Genomic DNA, 19,224 nt, shown 5'->3' with positions numbered 1-19,224 from the left:
ATATATACAGTATATATATATATATATATATATATATATATATATATATATATATATATATATATATATATATATATTATATATATATGTATTATATATATATACAGTATATATATATATATATATATATATATATATATATATATATATATATATATATATAATGAATGTATATATACCCCCCCTAACCCTAACCCCAACCCCCCCCCCCCCCCCCCCGCGCGGGGGTATGATATCGGCCAATTAATCGGCTATCAACTATCGACCGATTAATGGGCTATCGGCTCTTTCCTGCTCCAAATTCTATCGGTATCTGCCTTTTCCACTATCGGTCGACCTCTTGTTGCTTGCAACACGCATATGCTTGCCTATTAATAAGCTTCAAGTAAGTAGCCTACAAATGGTGAATAAAAATAATTAAGGCTAAGCCCAGCACAGGCAAGGACACTTGCGACTATTTTGGCTGAACAAAAAAGATAGAAAACTGTTTTAACGGTATTGAACATTTCTAAATACCCCGTCTCCTTGGCTTGGCAGAGGTAATAATAAGCACAACTGACAAGCAGTAGGGTGGAGCCAAACTGGCTTTTATTAATTCATTTATCGATGTGAGGCGGATGTTTTGCCAGATGGGAGCAGACCGGTGCAACTTTGTGCTATCTATGTTGTAGCACGGATTACCTCTGACTAAGCAACATGGCTCTGTCTCTGTGAGCCTCGTGGCATCAAGCACTTTATGTGACTCACTGCCAAGCAGTGCACCTGTGAAACACTGAGTGTTACCAAAAGCAATAGGACGCTCGCAGGCTTTCTGCACTCCCACAATGTGCTTATGTTTCTCAGGGAGCTAAGCTACTGTTGAGGAAAAAATACATCTCATATCCCAACAGGATAAAGAGAAAGCAGCTAGACTAGAGAGCACAGAATATTGCATTTAAACGTAATGCCCTATCTGACTAGAGGGCACAGAATACTGCATTTAAACGTAATGCCCTATCTGACTAGAGAGCACAGAATACTGCATTTAAACGTAATGCCCTATCTGACTAGAGGGCACAGAATACTGCATTTAAACGTAATGCCCTATCTGACTAGAGAGCACAGAATACTGCATTTAAACGTAATGCCCTATCTGACTAGAGAGCACAGAATACTGCATTTAAACGTAATGCCCTATCTGACTAGAGAGCACAGAATATTGCATTTAAACGTAATGCCCTATCTGACTAGAGAGCACAGAATACTGCATTTAAACGTAATGCCCTATCTGACTAGAGAGCACAGAATATTGCATTTAAACGTAATGCCCTATCTGACTAGAGAGCACAGAATACTGCATTTAAACGTAATGCCCTATCTGACTAGAGAGCACAGAATACTGCATTTAAACGTAATGCCCTATCTGACTAGAGAGCACAGAATACTGCATTTAAACGTAATGCCCTATCTGACTAGAGAGCACAGAATACTGCATTTAAACGTAATGCCCTATCTGACTAGAGAGCACATAATACTGCATTTAAACGTAATGCCCTATCTGACTAGAGAGCAAGGAATACTGCATTTAAACATAATGACCTATCTGACTAGAGAGCACAGAATACTGCATTTAACATAATAACCTATCTGACTAGAGAGCACAGAATACTGCATTTAAACGTAATGCCCTATCTGACTAGAGAGCACAGAATATTGCATTTAAATGTAATGCCCTATCTGACTAGAGAGCACAGAATATTGCATTTAAACATAATGACCTATCTGACTAGAGAGCAAGGAATACTGCATTTAAACGTAATGCCCTATCTGACTAGAGAGCACAGAATACTGCATTTAAACATAATGCCCTATCTGACTAGAGAGCACAGAATACTGCATTTAAACATAATGCCCTATCTGACTAGAGAGCACATAATACTGCATTTAAACATAATGCCCTATCTGACTAGAGAGCACATAATACTGCATTTAAACATAATGCCCTATCTGACTAGAGAGCAAGGAATACTGCATTTAAACATAATAACCTATCTGACTAGAGAGCACATAATACTGCATTTAAACATAATGCCCTATCTGACTAGAGAGCAAGGAATACTGCATTTAAACATAATGCCCTATCTGACTAGAGAAAACAGAATACTGCATTTAAACATAATGCCCTATCTGACTAGAGAGCAAGGAATACTGCATTTAACATAATGCCCTATCTGACTAGAGAGCACAGAATATTGCATTTAAACATAATGCCCTATCTGACTAGAGAGCACAGAATATTGCATTTAAACATAATGCCCTATCTGACTAGAGAGCACAGAATATTGCATTTAAACATAATGCCCTATCTGACTAGAGAGCACAGAATACTGCATTTAAACATAATGCCCTATCTGACTAGAGAGCACAGAATATTGCATTTAAACGTAATGCCCTATCTGACTAGAGAGCACAGAATATTGCATTTAAACATAATGCCCTATCTGACTAGAGAGCACAGAATACTGCATTTAAACATAATGCCCTATCTGACTAGAGAGCACATAATACTGCATTTAAACATAGGGCCCTATTCTCCCACAAGCCTTCGGCGCTAAAACGGGCCTTAAACGCAAAAAAACGTGCCTTGCGCCTGTTTTGGGACGATATCAATATGGCTTTAGGCTGCCAAATGCGCTTTAGGCCGAATGGGCGTGGCGCAGCCCCAGAATGGGCCAAAGTGGGCGTGTCGGCCTTAAATCTCGGCGTACTGATATCTTGGCACCTGCCTTAAATTTAGCGCTTTGCGCCTTTGAAAACCAGGCCTATTCACTGCGCCAGTGCACTTGTGCCTCTCCCCTGTCACCCTTCTCTGTCTCTCTCTGAAACCAGGCGTATTCAGTGCGCCAGTGCTCTTCTGCCTCTGAGTCACCCTTCTCTCTCTCTCTCTGACTCCCTCGCTCAAACAGACACAACACATAGCAGCCACGCAGCACCCAGCTTCCCATAGGAAATAGCAGTTGTAAGTTTACTGCCTGTGAATGTCCACTCCCAGCATGCAATTGGGTCCTCCATTTCGCTACTAAATAGAGCCGAAATAGATATAAAAGGTAGATCTAAAATAATGTGTAATGGTAAGACAACCTGCAATTGTCGAACATTTCAATATTGGACCAAATAAAACATGAAATGAAACACCACCCTATGTGAAACATATATGTCCTCTTGAGCCTATATATACCCTGTGTGGATTTAACGTGATTTAGGTAAGTGACAGCGGAACGCGCTTCGGAAGCTTCTACTGTCATCTGCTATACTGTGATGTGCGCTCCAATAACTTCGCCCTACTCCACATTTAGTTTTACAATAAAAACACATTTATGCAATGACTTTACATAATGTAGGGTATATTTATGTGCATCATTCTACCTGCAGCAGGGGAGAGAAAACGATATCTTTCTGGACAAACTTTCACCAATCTAATAGGCTATATTTTTCTAGCTGATGCGTTTAGTACATTATTTTCACTTTGATCTTGCTATAGTGTAGCGTATTTACATGCTTGCAGTATTGAAACTGCAGTTAGATTGGTTTGAGAAGCATAATAATATGGAATAATAGCCTATAATGCAGACAGACAGGCTGGATGAAGAGAGGGGGGGGGGGGGGGGGGGCAGAGCGTTTGGCTTTCGTCTGGTTTTGCGGGATCACTGGAATTGGAGCTAAAAAGGCAAGCGTGCGATTCGTTTATTGCACTTATCCAATGAGCATGACGGTGCATAATTTTACGCCTAAAAGGCGTGGTTGTAATGCTTTGGGCTGCATCTAGCGCCAGCACGACGATATCAAGTGCGCCTTTCCACGCCCACTGCTTTGATCTGCGCCTGCCGCTCGGCCTAGAAACTGCGCCGATGCAACGATAGGGGCCATAATGCCCTATCTGACTAGAGAGCACAGAATACTGCATTTAAACATAATTACCTATAATGCCCTATCTGGCACCCAACACTTCCATCCACATTGAACTGAAGCTTTGCCACAACCAGAAAGAGTAAAGAAACCAAAGAGTAAATAAAATAAAATAATGAAAATCATTATATTCTTGAGCTACCTCATCGTGTCAGCAAGTAGGCTACAACAAGACCTTCAGCAGAACCTCGTCGTGTCAGCTACCAACAAGACCTTCAGCAGAACCTCGGCGTGTCAGCTACCAACAAGACCTTCAGCAGAACCTCGTCGTGTCAGCTACCAACAAGACCTTCAGCAGAACCTCGTCGTGTCAGCTACCAACAAGACCTTCAGCAGAACCTTGTCGTGTCAGCTACTAACAAGACCTTCAGCAGAACCTTGTCGTGTCAGCTACCAACAAGACCTTCAGCAGAACCTCGTCGTGTCAGCAACCAACAAGACCTTCAGCAGAACCTTGTCGTGTCAGCTACCAACAAGACCTTCAGCAGAACCTTGTCATGTCAGCTACCAACAAGACCTTCAGCAGAACCTTGTCGTGTCAGCTACCAACAAGACCTTCAGCAGAACCTCGTCGTGTCAGCTACCAACAAGACCTTCAGCAGAACCTCGTCGTGTCAGCTACCAACAAGACCTTCAGCAGTAGGGCTGTGCAATAAAATCGTTACGGCAATATTAGGGATGTCAACGGTTAACCGTTAATCGATTAACCGTCGCTAACGTCGTTGTTCGGTTATTGCTGTCGGTCTATCAGTTAATATTAAATTAAAAAAATATATATATTTTAAAAAGAATTTGTGTTGAAATGTTGATGCTTTTTGTTAATGCTTGTTAATGCTTTTTGTGTTAGAAATTCTAACACAAAAAGCATTAACATTTCAGCATCTAAATAGACACGCCTTGTTTGGGCATGAGCTCATTGAGTAAATAGAGATTTTTTTTTTTTTTTTTTTAATATTAAAAAATTATGAATTAACCGATAGGTTAATCGATTATTAGCGTCGGTTAATCGAAAGTGAAATTAACCGAAAATTGACATCCCTAGGCAATATTATATCGCAATACTGTATCGATATTTCAGAAAAATGATGTGATATATTGCCATATCGATTTTTTTTACACAGCTGTGTGTTCAGTGACACAATAAGAATACTTTTTATTTCACTGCATTCAGTAAGACACTCAACACTCAGTAGTTTTGACTCAATTTGTCCACTAAGTTATCAATATAAAGTGATGTAGATATTATTACACTACCTGGGTGGTACACAGCAAGTGGTATTTTCAAGTCTCTTTTTTAATTTTCAGTAAATTATGAGTATTGCAATATATCGCAATATCTATTGTATCGTGATAAAATCGTATCGTGACCCATGTATCACGATACGTATCGTATCGTGAGGTCCTTGCCAATACCCAGCCCTATTCAGCAGAACCTCATCGTGTCAGCTACCAACAAGACCTTCAGCAGAACCTGGTCGTGTCAGCACTAGGCTACAACAAGACCTTCAGCAGAATGATGGGAATAAACAGTTGTTTGATATCGGATGAACAATATGCGGGATGCCTTTGTAAAGCACTCTGGGGGGGGGGGGGGGGTGTCATCCCAATTGTCCGGCAGTGGCAGACAAAGACAGAAAAAATAATTACAAATCCATTATCTCTCTTTTAATTACTTTGTTATGTAAACAGCAGCAATTATTAAAACAAAAATATGAGATAGCTACTTCCTAGCATAGCCCACATTGCATTACTGAAAAAAAACATTAAAAATTACAAAATCATTACATTTCACACAAAATCAGTATATGGACTGAAAGAGAAAGTACTCACGAGGAGATAAATGAAATTAACTTGTGGCTATGCCATTGTGAATGACATTGACTAATTTGCAGAGAAAATTACTTTTTCAGGGAAGTCAATGGGATAAACAAAAGCTGAAAAGTTTTCAGACACCGCCAAACAGTGACCGGCAGATCTATAGTCTCACAGGACTGTGAAGTGTTACTTGTTAATTACAGTTTTGTCACTCAAAGGCAGGCTACACTTTCAGAAAAATATTATCAAAGTTAGGGATGGTCCGATCCGATACTCAGTATCGGTATCGGAGCCGATCCGGCCAAAATCACTGGAACGGATATCTGGTGGGAAAAAGAAGTAGAATCCGATCCGATCCATAGCCTAAACTATCACTAAATGCTTCACTAAACTTTGAGCAATGCGCCGTCACGGACGCAGATGAACAACCGGAGCATCGTGCATGATATGTATCTCAACGATACATATCGTGACGTTTTACTATCGCGAAATTTCGTGGGACGATATATTGTGACACCCCTACTCAGCAGTGATAAAGTTAGTTGTTCTCTCCTCCTGTTAGTCCTTATTATAATTAATCCCAAAAGTCCAAATCTTCCTTGGAAACGCCAAATAAAACTAGATTAGGCCATGTGTCCATGTTTACAAACACCATGATCCGTGAACTGTGCTCCGCCCCTTGTTTCATGCAACACGAAAGTAGGGGAGACCAGGGACAGTTATAACAAGGACGTGTGCGTGCGTGCGTGCGTGCGTGCGTGCGTGCGTGTGAAGGCTTAAAAAGAAGCATCATTAGTGCATTACTGAGTCTATGTTCTGGGCTATAGGATAGCCTTTCATTTAAGGAATAACTATTGTTCCACAGATTGAACATGCTGTTTAGATGGCTGTGTTAAGCAAAGTGCATTGGTAAATTTATTATTAACAGCTTAGTTGTATAAGCAAAGGAAAAAGATCAGATCGGATTGATATCGGTATCGGCAGATACTCAAGATTGTGGTATCCCTATCGGATCGGATATGGAAAAAGTGGTATCGTGCCATCCCTAATCAAAGTAAAAGTAGAAATAACCGCCACGCATGTATGCCTCCACCGAATCAAGTTACAGTTACATCCATGTCTGTCCAGACTCATATGTAGTGAATATAATAAAAGGTATTAGGTGTATTTTTTTTGCTAAATGGAAGTTATCAATATGAAATGTATGATACCAGTGAATAATTTGCAGTGAGAAACCTGCTGTCTTCACTTAGAAACTATTTTTACAGAGGAGTACAGAGGACTGAGAGCTTTGTCACATGGTGCAACGACAAGCACATGAAGCTCAGTATGAGAAAACCCAATGAGCTTGTGGTGGATTACCAGAGGTCCTGGTTATCATCCAGAGGAAGTGAAGAGTATATTGGGGTCCAAATCAATATAAGGATTAGTAGGTCAACTTAAAGGATTTTGATGTCTGCAAAGGCAAGTGACAGCACTTCCAGCATTTTTGTACACTATGACCCAGACCGTTTTCTCAGCTACAGTGGGAAGCAAAACATTATGATGTGACAGTGAAGTTGACCTTTGAACCTTTTGATATAAAATACCATCACTTCATTTGATCCAAAAAGACCTTTGTGTGAAATGTCATAATTAGTGTATGCATTTGTGCATTATGGCAAAGATGTATTTTGTGAGGTCACAATGACCTTGACCTTTGACCACCAAATTGTAATCCGTTCATCCTTGAGTCCAAGTGTCCAAATTTGTGCCAAATTTGATGAAATTCCCTCAAGGCGTTCGTTCGTTCCTGAGATATCTTGTTCACGAGAATGGGACAGACTGACTGACGGACAACCAGAAAACACAGTGCCCTCCGGCCACAGCTGTTGCCGGCATGGAGGCATAAAAACTAAATAAATAAAATGCAATAACAAAATTAAAGACCCTTGCATAACAATGCAGTAAATTCAGCCATGAATTAAGTCCAGGAAGTCATCACAAGAACATCAAAGCTGCCATCCAATAGGGGCCAAGCTTTTTGACTGACCGCAGTCTGACCACCAATTACAGGGCAAGGTTTAGGATGACCTCCCGCCTCAAACTACACCTGTTATTTAGAGGACATACTCACTCATCTCACTCGTCTTTAATGCCCTCTATAGCCTGTGACTGTGTGTGTGTGAGAGAGAGAGAGAGACATAGACACAAACACACACATAACGAGTACAGTACAGTAAGTGCCTGTTGCGATGGCCATGGTGGGCAAGCCAAACCAGTTCAATCTCCACAGGCTTTCCAAACCAGCAGCTGTTTATAGCATCCCAGACATACAGAGGACATCAATCACTCCTGCTATTGGCAGTGTGGTGCTGTCTGACTGCAGCACAACTGGACTGCACTTTCAGAAGCAGGGCAAATGCATGGCAATACTGCTCCCATAGGCTAACACTTACTGTAACACGCATGTGAGTCACATAGGCTAACACTTACTGTTACAAAGACAACTACTGTCAACACCAACTTGCTGCCTGACATTCGAGGCATATGCTAGGCCTTCGGGCCCAGCTAGGTCCCTGGAAGATGTCCCTGGATGACACTTCGGTGATGAAATCATCACCGCGTTGATGACATCACAATGCGATCTGTAACATCAGACAGCATTGGCGTTTTTGACCAATTCTGTCATAACCAGCTAGACAATGCTAGACTATGGGCAACATGATGTCATCGGACAAGCATGACATATCACTGATGCCATCTGAGACACCGCACCATTGCGGACGACATCACAATTGGACAAATATGACATCATCGAAGCTGTGATGCGAGTTAAGACATCACCAGTGATGTCATATTCCCAATACCAGCAAGGCTATATAGCACAAGACACAACAGAGAGTTCAGAGTTCCAGATCCAACGGTCAAATGTAAGCTCCATGGCGGAGATGATTGGGATCCTGGTCTTTACAGGCGTCAGTTTCTGAAGAGCGAACACACCGTTCCGTCGATGCAGTGCTGAGATGGCTACCGACGACTCGCACGGCCTGTTCATGTTCTGTCTGGGGCCGGAGCATGCCGAGCGCGCTTGGCGGACCCACACTTTTGCAGAAAGTGTGGCGCACTCCTCATGTCGGCGCGTCGCCACCGGGCCGCTGCCGTTCGCGGGGAGATGCCTTCCAGTGGCTTGCCCATCGTAGGCCGAGCTCCCGCTCCCACTCTCACTCTCTGAGAGTCCACCCGACCCGAGTCCAACCCTCTTGCCGCAAGAGGGTTGGCGACCTGATTGCCCTGTCGGTCCAACAGTCTTGCTTGGTATTTGCTGATGACGAGCGAAGGGTTACGCTTCGGCCTAACCCCGCCTACCAGCCTAAGAATATCAACGTCAGCTTCAGATCTATGGTCGTGAACCTGGCTGCCTTTTGTCCCCCTCCTTTCAACTCGGAGGAGGAGCAACGCTTGAACACGCTTTACCCGGTGCATGCGTTCCTGGCCTACGTGGGCAGGACACACACGTTGCGCACCTGTAACCAGCTACTGGTTTGCTTTGGGCCACGGGCCCTGGGTGGGGCACTGTCCAAGGAGCGCTTGTCGCACTGGATAGTGGAGGCCATTGCTTTGGCATACTCTGCCGGCATGGGGATGGCTTCCCCGGAGGGTATTAAGGCCCACCACGCGAGGTGTCACGACGTCCTGGGCGTTGTTGCGTGGTGTGTCAGTGGAAGACATGTGTGCGGCTGCCTCATGGTCTACCCACCACACCTTTGTTAGGTTCTATTAGAGCCATATGAAATCCGCGTTAACAGAATCGCGGACGGAATCACGGAATTGACCAATAAAAGTGGAATCTACTGTAAAACGTGGAATACTGCCATATTGCCATAATTGAGCTGAAATTCAATATATAATGTTAATAAGGTGACGTCTCACACACTCTCTCCCTCACACGCAGCTATACAGTGGACTCTGTCACTCTGCAGTAACGTAACTATAGTTAACGAGTGCGCATTCCAAGCATTCCAGCAATAGCGGTGAAGTAGCCTATAACGTTAGCGTTAGATCTCAGCTGTGAATGATTCTGCATCGTTAGACCTTGATGTTACTTGCCTTCCTAGTCAAGCCTTCCGACTGTAGTGATGGCAACAGGGAATGAAAGATGAAAAATATCCACTTTTGCACATGATGGACAAGCTGGAAAAGTTTCAATTGTGGCTGTGTATTCTTATTCAGTTGACACTTGCCGTTTTTACACAATTTCTTCTTTCTCTAGACTCACGTTGACTCGTTCAAGTTAGCAAAGATAAACACCACCACTTCCTGTTATAACTTTCAAAATAAAATAGTATTTGAAGCATCTTCTTATGTTTGAAGTGAATGTTTTGTTTACAGTTGTTTTTTCTTTACTTGAAGCACACAATGAGAAGCTTAAAAGCACTTTACAAACATAGAAATTATATAGAATGTTTTGTACAGTCATCTACTGTATTTCTGACTTGAATCACTTGTTAAAAATAGTGCACTGTTGTGTAAATTGATTGTTATATCTTATTAAATTGTGGACATTTATTCATCCCCACATATTAGACACTTTCTGATGGTAAAATGAGTGTAAAAAGCAAAACACAATTCAGAACAATTAAAATGGAAAAAACGGAATTTGGGAAAAAATAAAATGGAATTTGGAAAAAAATAAAACGGATTTCATATGGCTCTAGGTTCTATAGCCTTGATGTGGCCAGTGCGCCCTTTGTGCACGCTGTGTTGTCAGCCGCCAGGCGGTATTTCCTTAAGTCACTCTTATGCCTACGAATTGCCATGGGCTGAGGCCATGTGCTCCGTTGCCAGCCTCGGGTCTCAGGGTCGCACGAGGTGCTTCCTTGCAGCGAGGTTGGGTGGATAGATGGCATAGTGTGATATTCCGAAGTTCGAAACGAAGTAAAACGTTGGGGTTGTCCTACAACCCAGGTTTTGGGAGCTGAGCCAGGTTTTGGGAGCTGAACATCAGAGATCTCACCAAGAAGGCACAGCAGAGGATGTACTTTGTGCGGCAGCTGAAGAAATTCAAAGTGCCAAAGGCCACGATGGTGCACGTCTACTCCTCCATCGTTGAGTCCATCCTCACCTCCTCCATCACCGTCTGGTATGCTGCTGCCACTCAAAAAGACATCAACAGACTTCAGCGCATCATCCGCTGCACTGAAAGGATAATCGGATGCAACCTGCCATCCCTCCAAGACCTGCACGCAGCCAGGACACTGAAGCGGTCTCGCAAAATCATGGCTGACCCCTCCCACCCTGGCCACAAACTCTTTAAGACACTCCCCCACGGCAAGAGACTGAGGTCTGCCAAGACCAGAACCACCCGCAACAACCCCCCCCCCCCACACCCAAACTCACTACAGTACCTCCTCCTAAACTCAACTGAACTCCCCCCCCATAAAACTGGAACTCATACTGTATCTAATTTAATGCCTGTCTAACTGGGACTGGTAAATTGATGTAAATTCCCTGCACATTAATGCCTATTTAACTTAGCCTGTAAATTTAATGTACATTCAATGTAAACTCTTATCTAACTGACCGTAAATTCATGTAAATCCACTGCCTATTTAACGTATATTTAACTCAGTCTGTAAATCTCATGTAAATCCAACATAAATTCATATTTATCATCCACAGAACACTTCACCACTCATGTACATATTGTATATATTGACTCGATTTGATTTGATTTGATTGCACTTGCAACCTTGCGATTGCCGTTAGTTAACTTCCTACTTCTTATCCCTGTATATTGATGTAACCGCTACGCTGCATACAGACACTAAGACAAATTCCTCGTATGTAACTTGCATACTGTGGCAATAAAAGTGATTCTGATTCTGATTCTGATTCTGATTTACGAGTGAGAACGAGGAATCGCACATCTAGCCTCGCTGCTTCTTCGGAACAGTGGGCTTCTGGACGCTTTGAGTGATGGTATGGCAAGATGGCGCGGGCGTGACATCACAATGACGTCACTCTCTGACTGACATCACATATCTGGATGCATTGGATTCACAACACTGACTTAGGGAAAATATATCTAAAACACGTTTCCGTATACTTTTTGCCAAGTATTCTCTTACCTTCTTGCCCTATGAAAATACAAAGTTTTACTAAACAAAGTACTCACGATAATTCCCATGTTTTTTCTCCCTTTGCTCGAAGGAAATGACACACTTGTTTAAGTGTCAAAGGATTGAAAGAGGTAAGACATCTGATTACATGAAATATGAAATATCCCTCTTGTTTCAGAAGGTTCACTTAATGGTCGCTATTTGCGTTCACTTTTTCAAACTAGTTTCAGTGCTAGTTGTAAACTACTATAGCGTGGCTATTATAGTTAAAACATATAATAGACAATGCAATAGTCTCCCATGGTAAGGAATGAGTTTAATATTTAAAAATAAGCACCCAATTTAAAGTGTGCAAAGAGCAATCTCACAACATTGATGTGATCACAGAATGATCATGACACCAAAAAGATAGGGAAAGAAAAAGAGCTAAGGAAAGATTTTTTTAAACTCCAGAGAAGAACATGTAAGTGGAGGGGGAACATATGGGAATGGGGATGTGAAGGAAACTTATAGGAACGTAAAAATAAGCTCCAAAATGAAAATAAAAGTTCCTGGGGAAATAACAAGATCGTAAGAAAATAATGGGGAATTGCGATTGCAGGAATGTTAGTAAGTTTTCCTTGATCATTTATCTAAAAGGTGGCAGTCTACTGAGAGCGATGATCTAAAATCAGCGACTCCGTTGCCACGACCGACCGGTCCTTGAGCAGCATTCCACTCAGAGAGACGCCTGTTGAATACCAGCCATCATTGCTCATATTCACATTATGGATTTTCTCCTGCAACAGAGACCAAGGCTAGACATATTGATTCATATCATATTATGTGAAACGGACAAGAATGAACCAAAGTTTCAGTGTTTCTAGTGGGGATGAAAAGTTCAGATATTCCCAGGGAGCAGGAAGTGGGAGTGGAATAGTCAGCTAAGGATACTTTATGTGGGGTTGTATCTAACAGGCACAGACTGTTGGTCCGAGACATAGCCTGTGTGTGTGTGTGTGTGTGTGTGTGTGTGCGCGTGTGTGTGTGTGTGTGTGTGTGTGTGTGTGTGTGTGTGTGTATATATATATATATATATATATATATATATATATATATATATATATATATATATATATATACACACACAGATACATACATACATGTACAATATATATTAGGCATGGGTCGGTGTGAAAAAATTAAAACCGCTTCGATATGCATTAAATCACACCTAACCGGTATACCGAATTTTACCACTAGGTAATCCAAAAAGGTTCATAGTGTCTATGCTTTACTTAGATCGTTAGGTTTTCTTCTATATCAGACACAGGTTTTTGTTCCTACCTGACATGTTTCGACGGCAATACTTCCGTCTTCATCAGAGGTGTCACTAGATGGTGTGTGACGTGTCTTTAACAGCTGATGTTGTTTACAGAGGCGTGATCGTCCTGTCAGATTTGACATGACGACCACGCCCCCCCGCTGTCATTTCGCCGTTTGAGAACGCTGCTCCAGGTGGTGGAAAGCATGTAAGCCCCCTCGTCACGGCGAAATGACAGCGGGGGGCGTGGTCGTCCTGTCAAATCTGACAGGACGATCACGCCTCTGTAAACAACATCAGCTGTTAAAGACACGTCACACACCATCTAGTGACACCTCTGATGAAGATGGAAGTATTGCCGTCGAAACATGTCAGGTAGGAACAAAAACCTGTGTCTGATATAGAAGAAAACCTAACGATTTACCACTAGGTGTCACACTTTGAGCAGCGCTTCCCAACTGAGCCCATAAATTACTGTAGTGCAACTCCAGTCCACTTGGTGGTGATAATGCACCTCTAAGATGGTTTGCCAACCATCAATAACACTGAATAAAAAGAAGAACAACTGACTGAACAGTGTTTGTTTATATGAACGTCAGCGACATATGGTGTCATGAATCAATTGACCACATGTCTGTCGTCGGCGCGAAGTTATGGCCTTCTGAGATCAAAACTTGAACCGCGTTTCTCAGTTTGTTGTATAGCTCCGGGATGGCAACTTTAGAGAAATACTTTTGACCTGGTGGATTATATTGACGGTCGATCGTCATGGATTTAAAAGACTCCTTTTCCACAGTTTGGAACGACATCATATCTATAGCCAGGTGAGTGGTGAGTGACTGCTACACGTCTTCCATCTACACTGTAGCACTGTCCCGTTATATTTCATCTTCACCCCAAAACAAGTCAGTGCTCTGTGCCATCTCCCCTCTCTGCTAGTGAATTTTGATCTCCTTCACGTTCAAGTTGCTGTGATCGCCTCAGCAGTACATGACTCTCAGTGACTCCCATTAATCAGTTTATAAACAAACTATATCTTAACTAATAAACATTAGATTAATCACATTGTCATGTTGCTTATTCATTGCAATACAAGTGTGATTTAGCCCTGTGACGCCGGCCCGTGGGCATAGGTTGCTGAGGCTGCATTTTAATTTGCTAGAACCTGGCATAATGATACATGTCGGTTCAGCTGGTTGGCATGAAATCACACCGGTTTAAGCTCGTACGCCGGACCGGACCGGCAAAACCGGAATTCGACACATGCCTAATCTCATAATCTCCAGATTGAATAATCTGCAGCAGCATCTGGGCTGAATCTGCAGATTGAATAATCTGCAGCAGCATCTGGTCTGAATCTGCAGATTGAATAATCTGCAGCAGCATCTGGGCTGAATCTGCAGATTGAATAATCTGCAGCAGCATCTGGTCTGAATCTGCAGATTGAATAATCTGCAGCAGCATCTGGTTCTGAATCTGCAGATTGAATAATCTGCACACTGAATAATCTGCAGCAGCATCTGGGTTGAATCTGCACACTGAATAATCTGCAGCAGCATCTGGGTTGAATCTGCACACTGAATAATCTGCAGCAGCATCTGGTCTGAATCTGCAGATTGAATAATCTGCACACTGAATAATCTGCAGCAGCATCTGGGTTGAATCTGCACACTGAATAATCTGCAGCAGCATCTGGGTTGAATCTGCACACTGAATAATCTGCAGCAGCATCTGGTTCTGAATCTGCAGACTGAATAATCTGCAGCAGCATCTGGTTCTGAATCTGCACACTGAATAATCTGCAGCAGCATCTGGTTCTGAATCTGCACACTGAATAATCTGCAGCAGCATCTGGTCTGAATCTGCACACTGAATAATCTGCAGCAGCATCTGGTTCTGAATCTGCAGACTGAATAATCTGCAGCAGCATCTGGTTCTGAATCTGCAGACTGAATAATCTGCAGCAGCATCTGGTTCTGAATCTGCAGACTGCCGCCTGCCTTTCTCAAGGCCATGGTGTGGCATGCTAAGATCGCAAATCATGTGGAGATGTAGGGATTGAATGACCGTCAGCGAACATGCCAGGGTGTGTGTGTGTGTGTGTGTGTGTGTGTGTGTGTGTGTGTGTGTGTGTGTGTGTGTGTGTGTGTGTGTGTGTGTGTGTGTGTGTGTGTGTGTGTGTGTGTGTGTGGTCAAATGTGAGCGACAGCAAGGGCTTGTGGGGTGTAGCCTAGTGGACTTTGGCTAAATAAGTGATTTGCTCTGACAGTAAAGGAGGCATGGAAGATAGACTGATGTGCCCTTGATAAAAGAAAGAAGTCCATCTCCCAAGGGAAGAAAGCATTCAGATGTACAGTAGCAGTATAATTCTTGCAAGAAAGAAAGAAAGAAAGAAAGAAAGAAAGAAAGAAAGAAAGAAAGAAACAAACAAACAAACAAAGAAAGAAAGAAAGAAAGAAAGAAAGAAAGAAACAAAGACATCTGATTCATTTTAAAGAAGACCGTTATGGTTTATTGCTGTACTACTTGTAGCCTGAAGCTTCTTAACAAGCGATTAATTTGGGATATGACATGAGATCAGAATAAAAGGTACCTTTGAAAGGAGACTCTTTGTTCAGTTAAAAACTCACCTAGCAGCCCAGAATATTGCCTATGGCCCCCACACGCGGGACAGGGTCCCCTTTTTACGCAATCTAGCCTTTCAGCATGTGGTGCATTCATTCCTGTGTATAATGGCATGAAATGACAGTGACACTATTTGAACTGAATGACACTATTTGAACACTCCATGTCTCGTGGGTTTTCAAGTCACAGTCCCTCGAAGTGACACACATTAGGCCACACAGACGCTGATTGTATAGCCTGCTACTTTAAGTCTCATTGACCTCTTTAGGATGAATTTTGTTGTTGTTGATTTAGTATTGAAATGCATAGCTGTCTGTCTACTGTGGGAACTTAACAGTAGCAAGAGTGAGACATATGATAAGAAAATAGTCATAAATATTCTCTAATTGGGATAATTATGTATTTATGACTAGTTTGTTATCTCCCCACAGATAACAGTAACAAGAGTGAGACCTATAACAAAATAGTCCCATAAATACCGTGCATTCTCGAATTGGGATAATGTATATATTTCAATGACAGTAAGCTTCGAAAAGCATAAAGAAAAAAAGGGTGGGGGGAATTGGGGGGGGGAACAAAAAGGTCTTCTTTTCATGCAAGATCATCCAAAAAGCTCAGAGAGGAGAGGTTTGATAGATGGGGAACAATTGAGCCAGTTGGGCATGCCATCTCAACAAACCGTCTATTGTTGAATTAATGAACAACAAATACATGTCAAATATGTCATGTAACATTTCTGTTCAAACTACAGCCCCCTACAGCCCCCCCCCCCCCCCCCCCAAACACATCAGTTCAGTTTAAGCTGAGAGGATAGCGCATGTCTTCTTCTCCCTATATTGAAATCTTCCCATGTCAACAAAAGATAACGGTCCTTCTTACCTCTACGTTGAACGGCTGCTCCTCTCCGTTCACGGCACATAAAATCCACAGCAACAACTGCAAGCATAACGTCCCTATACAGCAGCTATGAACACATCTCCTAGTGCGGAACGCCGATAACACCATAGTGAAGCCCGCTGTGTTGTTGTTTATCGTCTCGATAGTCTTATTTACAGTCGATAAAAACAAACGTTAATCCTAGACGTTTCAAAGCATCGCTGGTTCTCTCTCTCGGGAACGTCTCTCTTCTCTCGCGGTGCCCAGAGGAGAGGAGAGAGGAGAGGGAAAGGGAGAAAGAGAGGACTCGTCGAGCCGCTTTCCCTGGAGCTCTCGCCGTGGTGTCAGGAGGAAGTTATCCCGGGGAGAGAGTCACTCGTCCCGAATGTGGATCCCGCTGTCCCCGGCCTGGCCCGGGTCAGTCCTCCGGTACACCGATCGTTCTTCTTCCAACGCGTTCAGAGATTCCTGCACCGCGCGGCATAGCTGCCCGTTTTCAACCCTATTTCCAAGCAGCGACTGCGCATGTGCCGATTGACCCGAGCGAGCCCCCCCCCTCCTCACCCATCGCCGCTATCGAGTAAAAACCTCTACTAGTAGTACTAGGTTTTTTACTATGTCCAAAAGTAGCCTATATTATAATATATTATAGAATATTATAGAATATTATAGAGACTTTGGTCTGTGTGGGAACGCCCACAAAATGTTACTAGGCTGGCGCGGAAGTGGGGTCTCATTGGGCTGCATGACTCACCAAAGGATGGTGCTGCGGCTCTACACTACAGGATTGGGGATTCTAGAGCAGATTTGAACGTCTGTTCAAATGTGCGTTTACTATGGTGGTTGAATCACCGATCCTGTCTGCCTTGCCTGGGCTAGCAGCTAAATGCTAACTAATGGGGAGAAGGGGAAGATTTACCCCACCCTGCTGACCACGCCCCCAGCCAGCTACTCCAGCGTCTATGACGAGACATTGACTGTAGCATAGGCTATCTTTATCTTATTTTGCATTTTGTGTGTGTGCGCGAGCACGTGTTTTGAAATTGATTTAATAGGAAATGTCCAACCCCAACATCCATGTAGTAGACAGACGTGCTTTAAAGCAGCTACGAGCAAGATTTTCGATTGTTATTAAACAGTCTAAATTTAATATCAATGCATCACATCTTACCTCTAATAGTAGATGAGACCAACGCAGAGTAGTCTCGCTTGCCCCGAGTGAATCGGCCAGTGTTGTCTTGACGATTATCGTGCGTTCCCTTATCGCAAAATAACTGGGATGTGGAGGCTAAATGACATCACATCCGTTTTGTTAGCGTTCCATTTGCAGAAAACTTGAGCTGGGAAGGTCACTGTTCATTGGTCAGATCCAGTCGCTAGCCAGGCTAGCCATTGTTAGCAATAACAATTGACAACATGGCATTTCGCGGCATTTTGCGCATACAAACACTGCAGCCTCATGTCCACACAGATAGAAGTTTGGCAGTGCTGTGTGTACAGCTGATTTAATGAGACACAAACAAAACAGAAGTGCTAAACAATATTACTACGATTACTACTACTGTTGTTGCGCGGCGCAGCCATCTTGGATTTTTGAGGTTGGGGCTGCTGAGGCTCCTACGAGTTTGGAATGGGAAATACCAGCTCTGATGACGTCACCGCCCAGCTCATGACCTTTGAAGTCGTAAGATTACCAGTTCCCAGTTATAAAGGAATGCACGAATAGTCTGTCTGCGGCCGGGGCAGATCAGGAAGTGAAATGAAACGGTTTGCGGCAGCCACTTCGGCCATAACCACAAAATAACAAAATTACTTCCAAACAAACTGTTAGAATATAATGAGAGATGTTCGCGAGAGTAGCAAGCCCCTGCATGGCGTTCTCCGTGTTTATGGGCTGCTGCTAGGCAGAGCGAAACGGTTGAAGGCAGGCAGCTGCCCTAAACCATTTCGTTTCACTTCCGGGTTTATCCGCCCGCGGGTAGACAGATAGAGAGAGAGAGCCTGGTGACGCGAGGTTAGTAGACAGACACAGACTCTATAATCATCAAGAGAGCAATCTCCTATTCACACGGCTTTGGTCTCAGCTACTATTATAGGTAAGATGTGATGCATCAATATTATAATTATACTGTTTAATAACAAGCGAAAATCTTGCTCGTAGCTGCTTTAATTCAAAGATGAAAATAACCAAAATAGGAGCTACGAGGTTTTCATATAACAGCAACCGGAGGACCAGTGTAATGCCTGTCAAAGTTCTCAAAAAGACGACTTCCGGTTACTTTTTTCCCAAAGTAAAACTCAAAGGCCATACATATTCCCACTATTCCACTAAAACTGTCATTAAGAAAAACTGGTCTGGCTTCTTTTTGGGCAGAGTTGAGAAAGTTGAAAAGATATATGATGTGTGTAGGCTATAGGACGAATCAGCGTGACGTCTCTTGACACCCAGAAATGCGGAACCCTGCGGCAGTTAATAGTATGAGTTGTGCCAAACAAACGTTAATATCTCAAAAACTATACATCACATCGCTTATATTTTGACATTCTGAGTGAGAGCAG

The 19,224-nt window shown here is 42.8% G+C and overlaps 1 protein-coding gene across 1 annotated transcript in view; it reads right to left on the bottom strand.

Annotated features, from left to right (window-relative positions):
* mmp16a (matrix metallopeptidase 16a (membrane-inserted)) overlaps positions 1 to 16,794 on the bottom strand; it is a gene marked incomplete at its 5' end in the record, with an annotated part of 212,252 nt that extends 195,458 nt beyond the window's left edge. The window contains one exon of the mRNA XM_083655479.1: positions 16,669 to 16,794. Coding sequence (XP_083511605.1) covers positions 16,669 to 16,794 — 126 coding nt within the window. The remainder of the gene's footprint in view (positions 1 to 16,668) is intronic.
* Between the last annotated feature and the right edge of the window lie 2,430 nt (positions 16,795 to 19,224).

This window comes from Poromitra crassiceps (genome assembly GCF_964638095.1).
Source record: "Poromitra crassiceps genome assembly, chromosome: 2".
NCBI classification, from domain to species: Eukaryota; Metazoa; Chordata; class Actinopteri; order Beryciformes; family Melamphaidae; genus Poromitra; species Poromitra crassiceps.
Note: the sequence above shows the minus strand (reverse complement) of the source record. Positions and strands in the feature narration are given on the sequence as shown.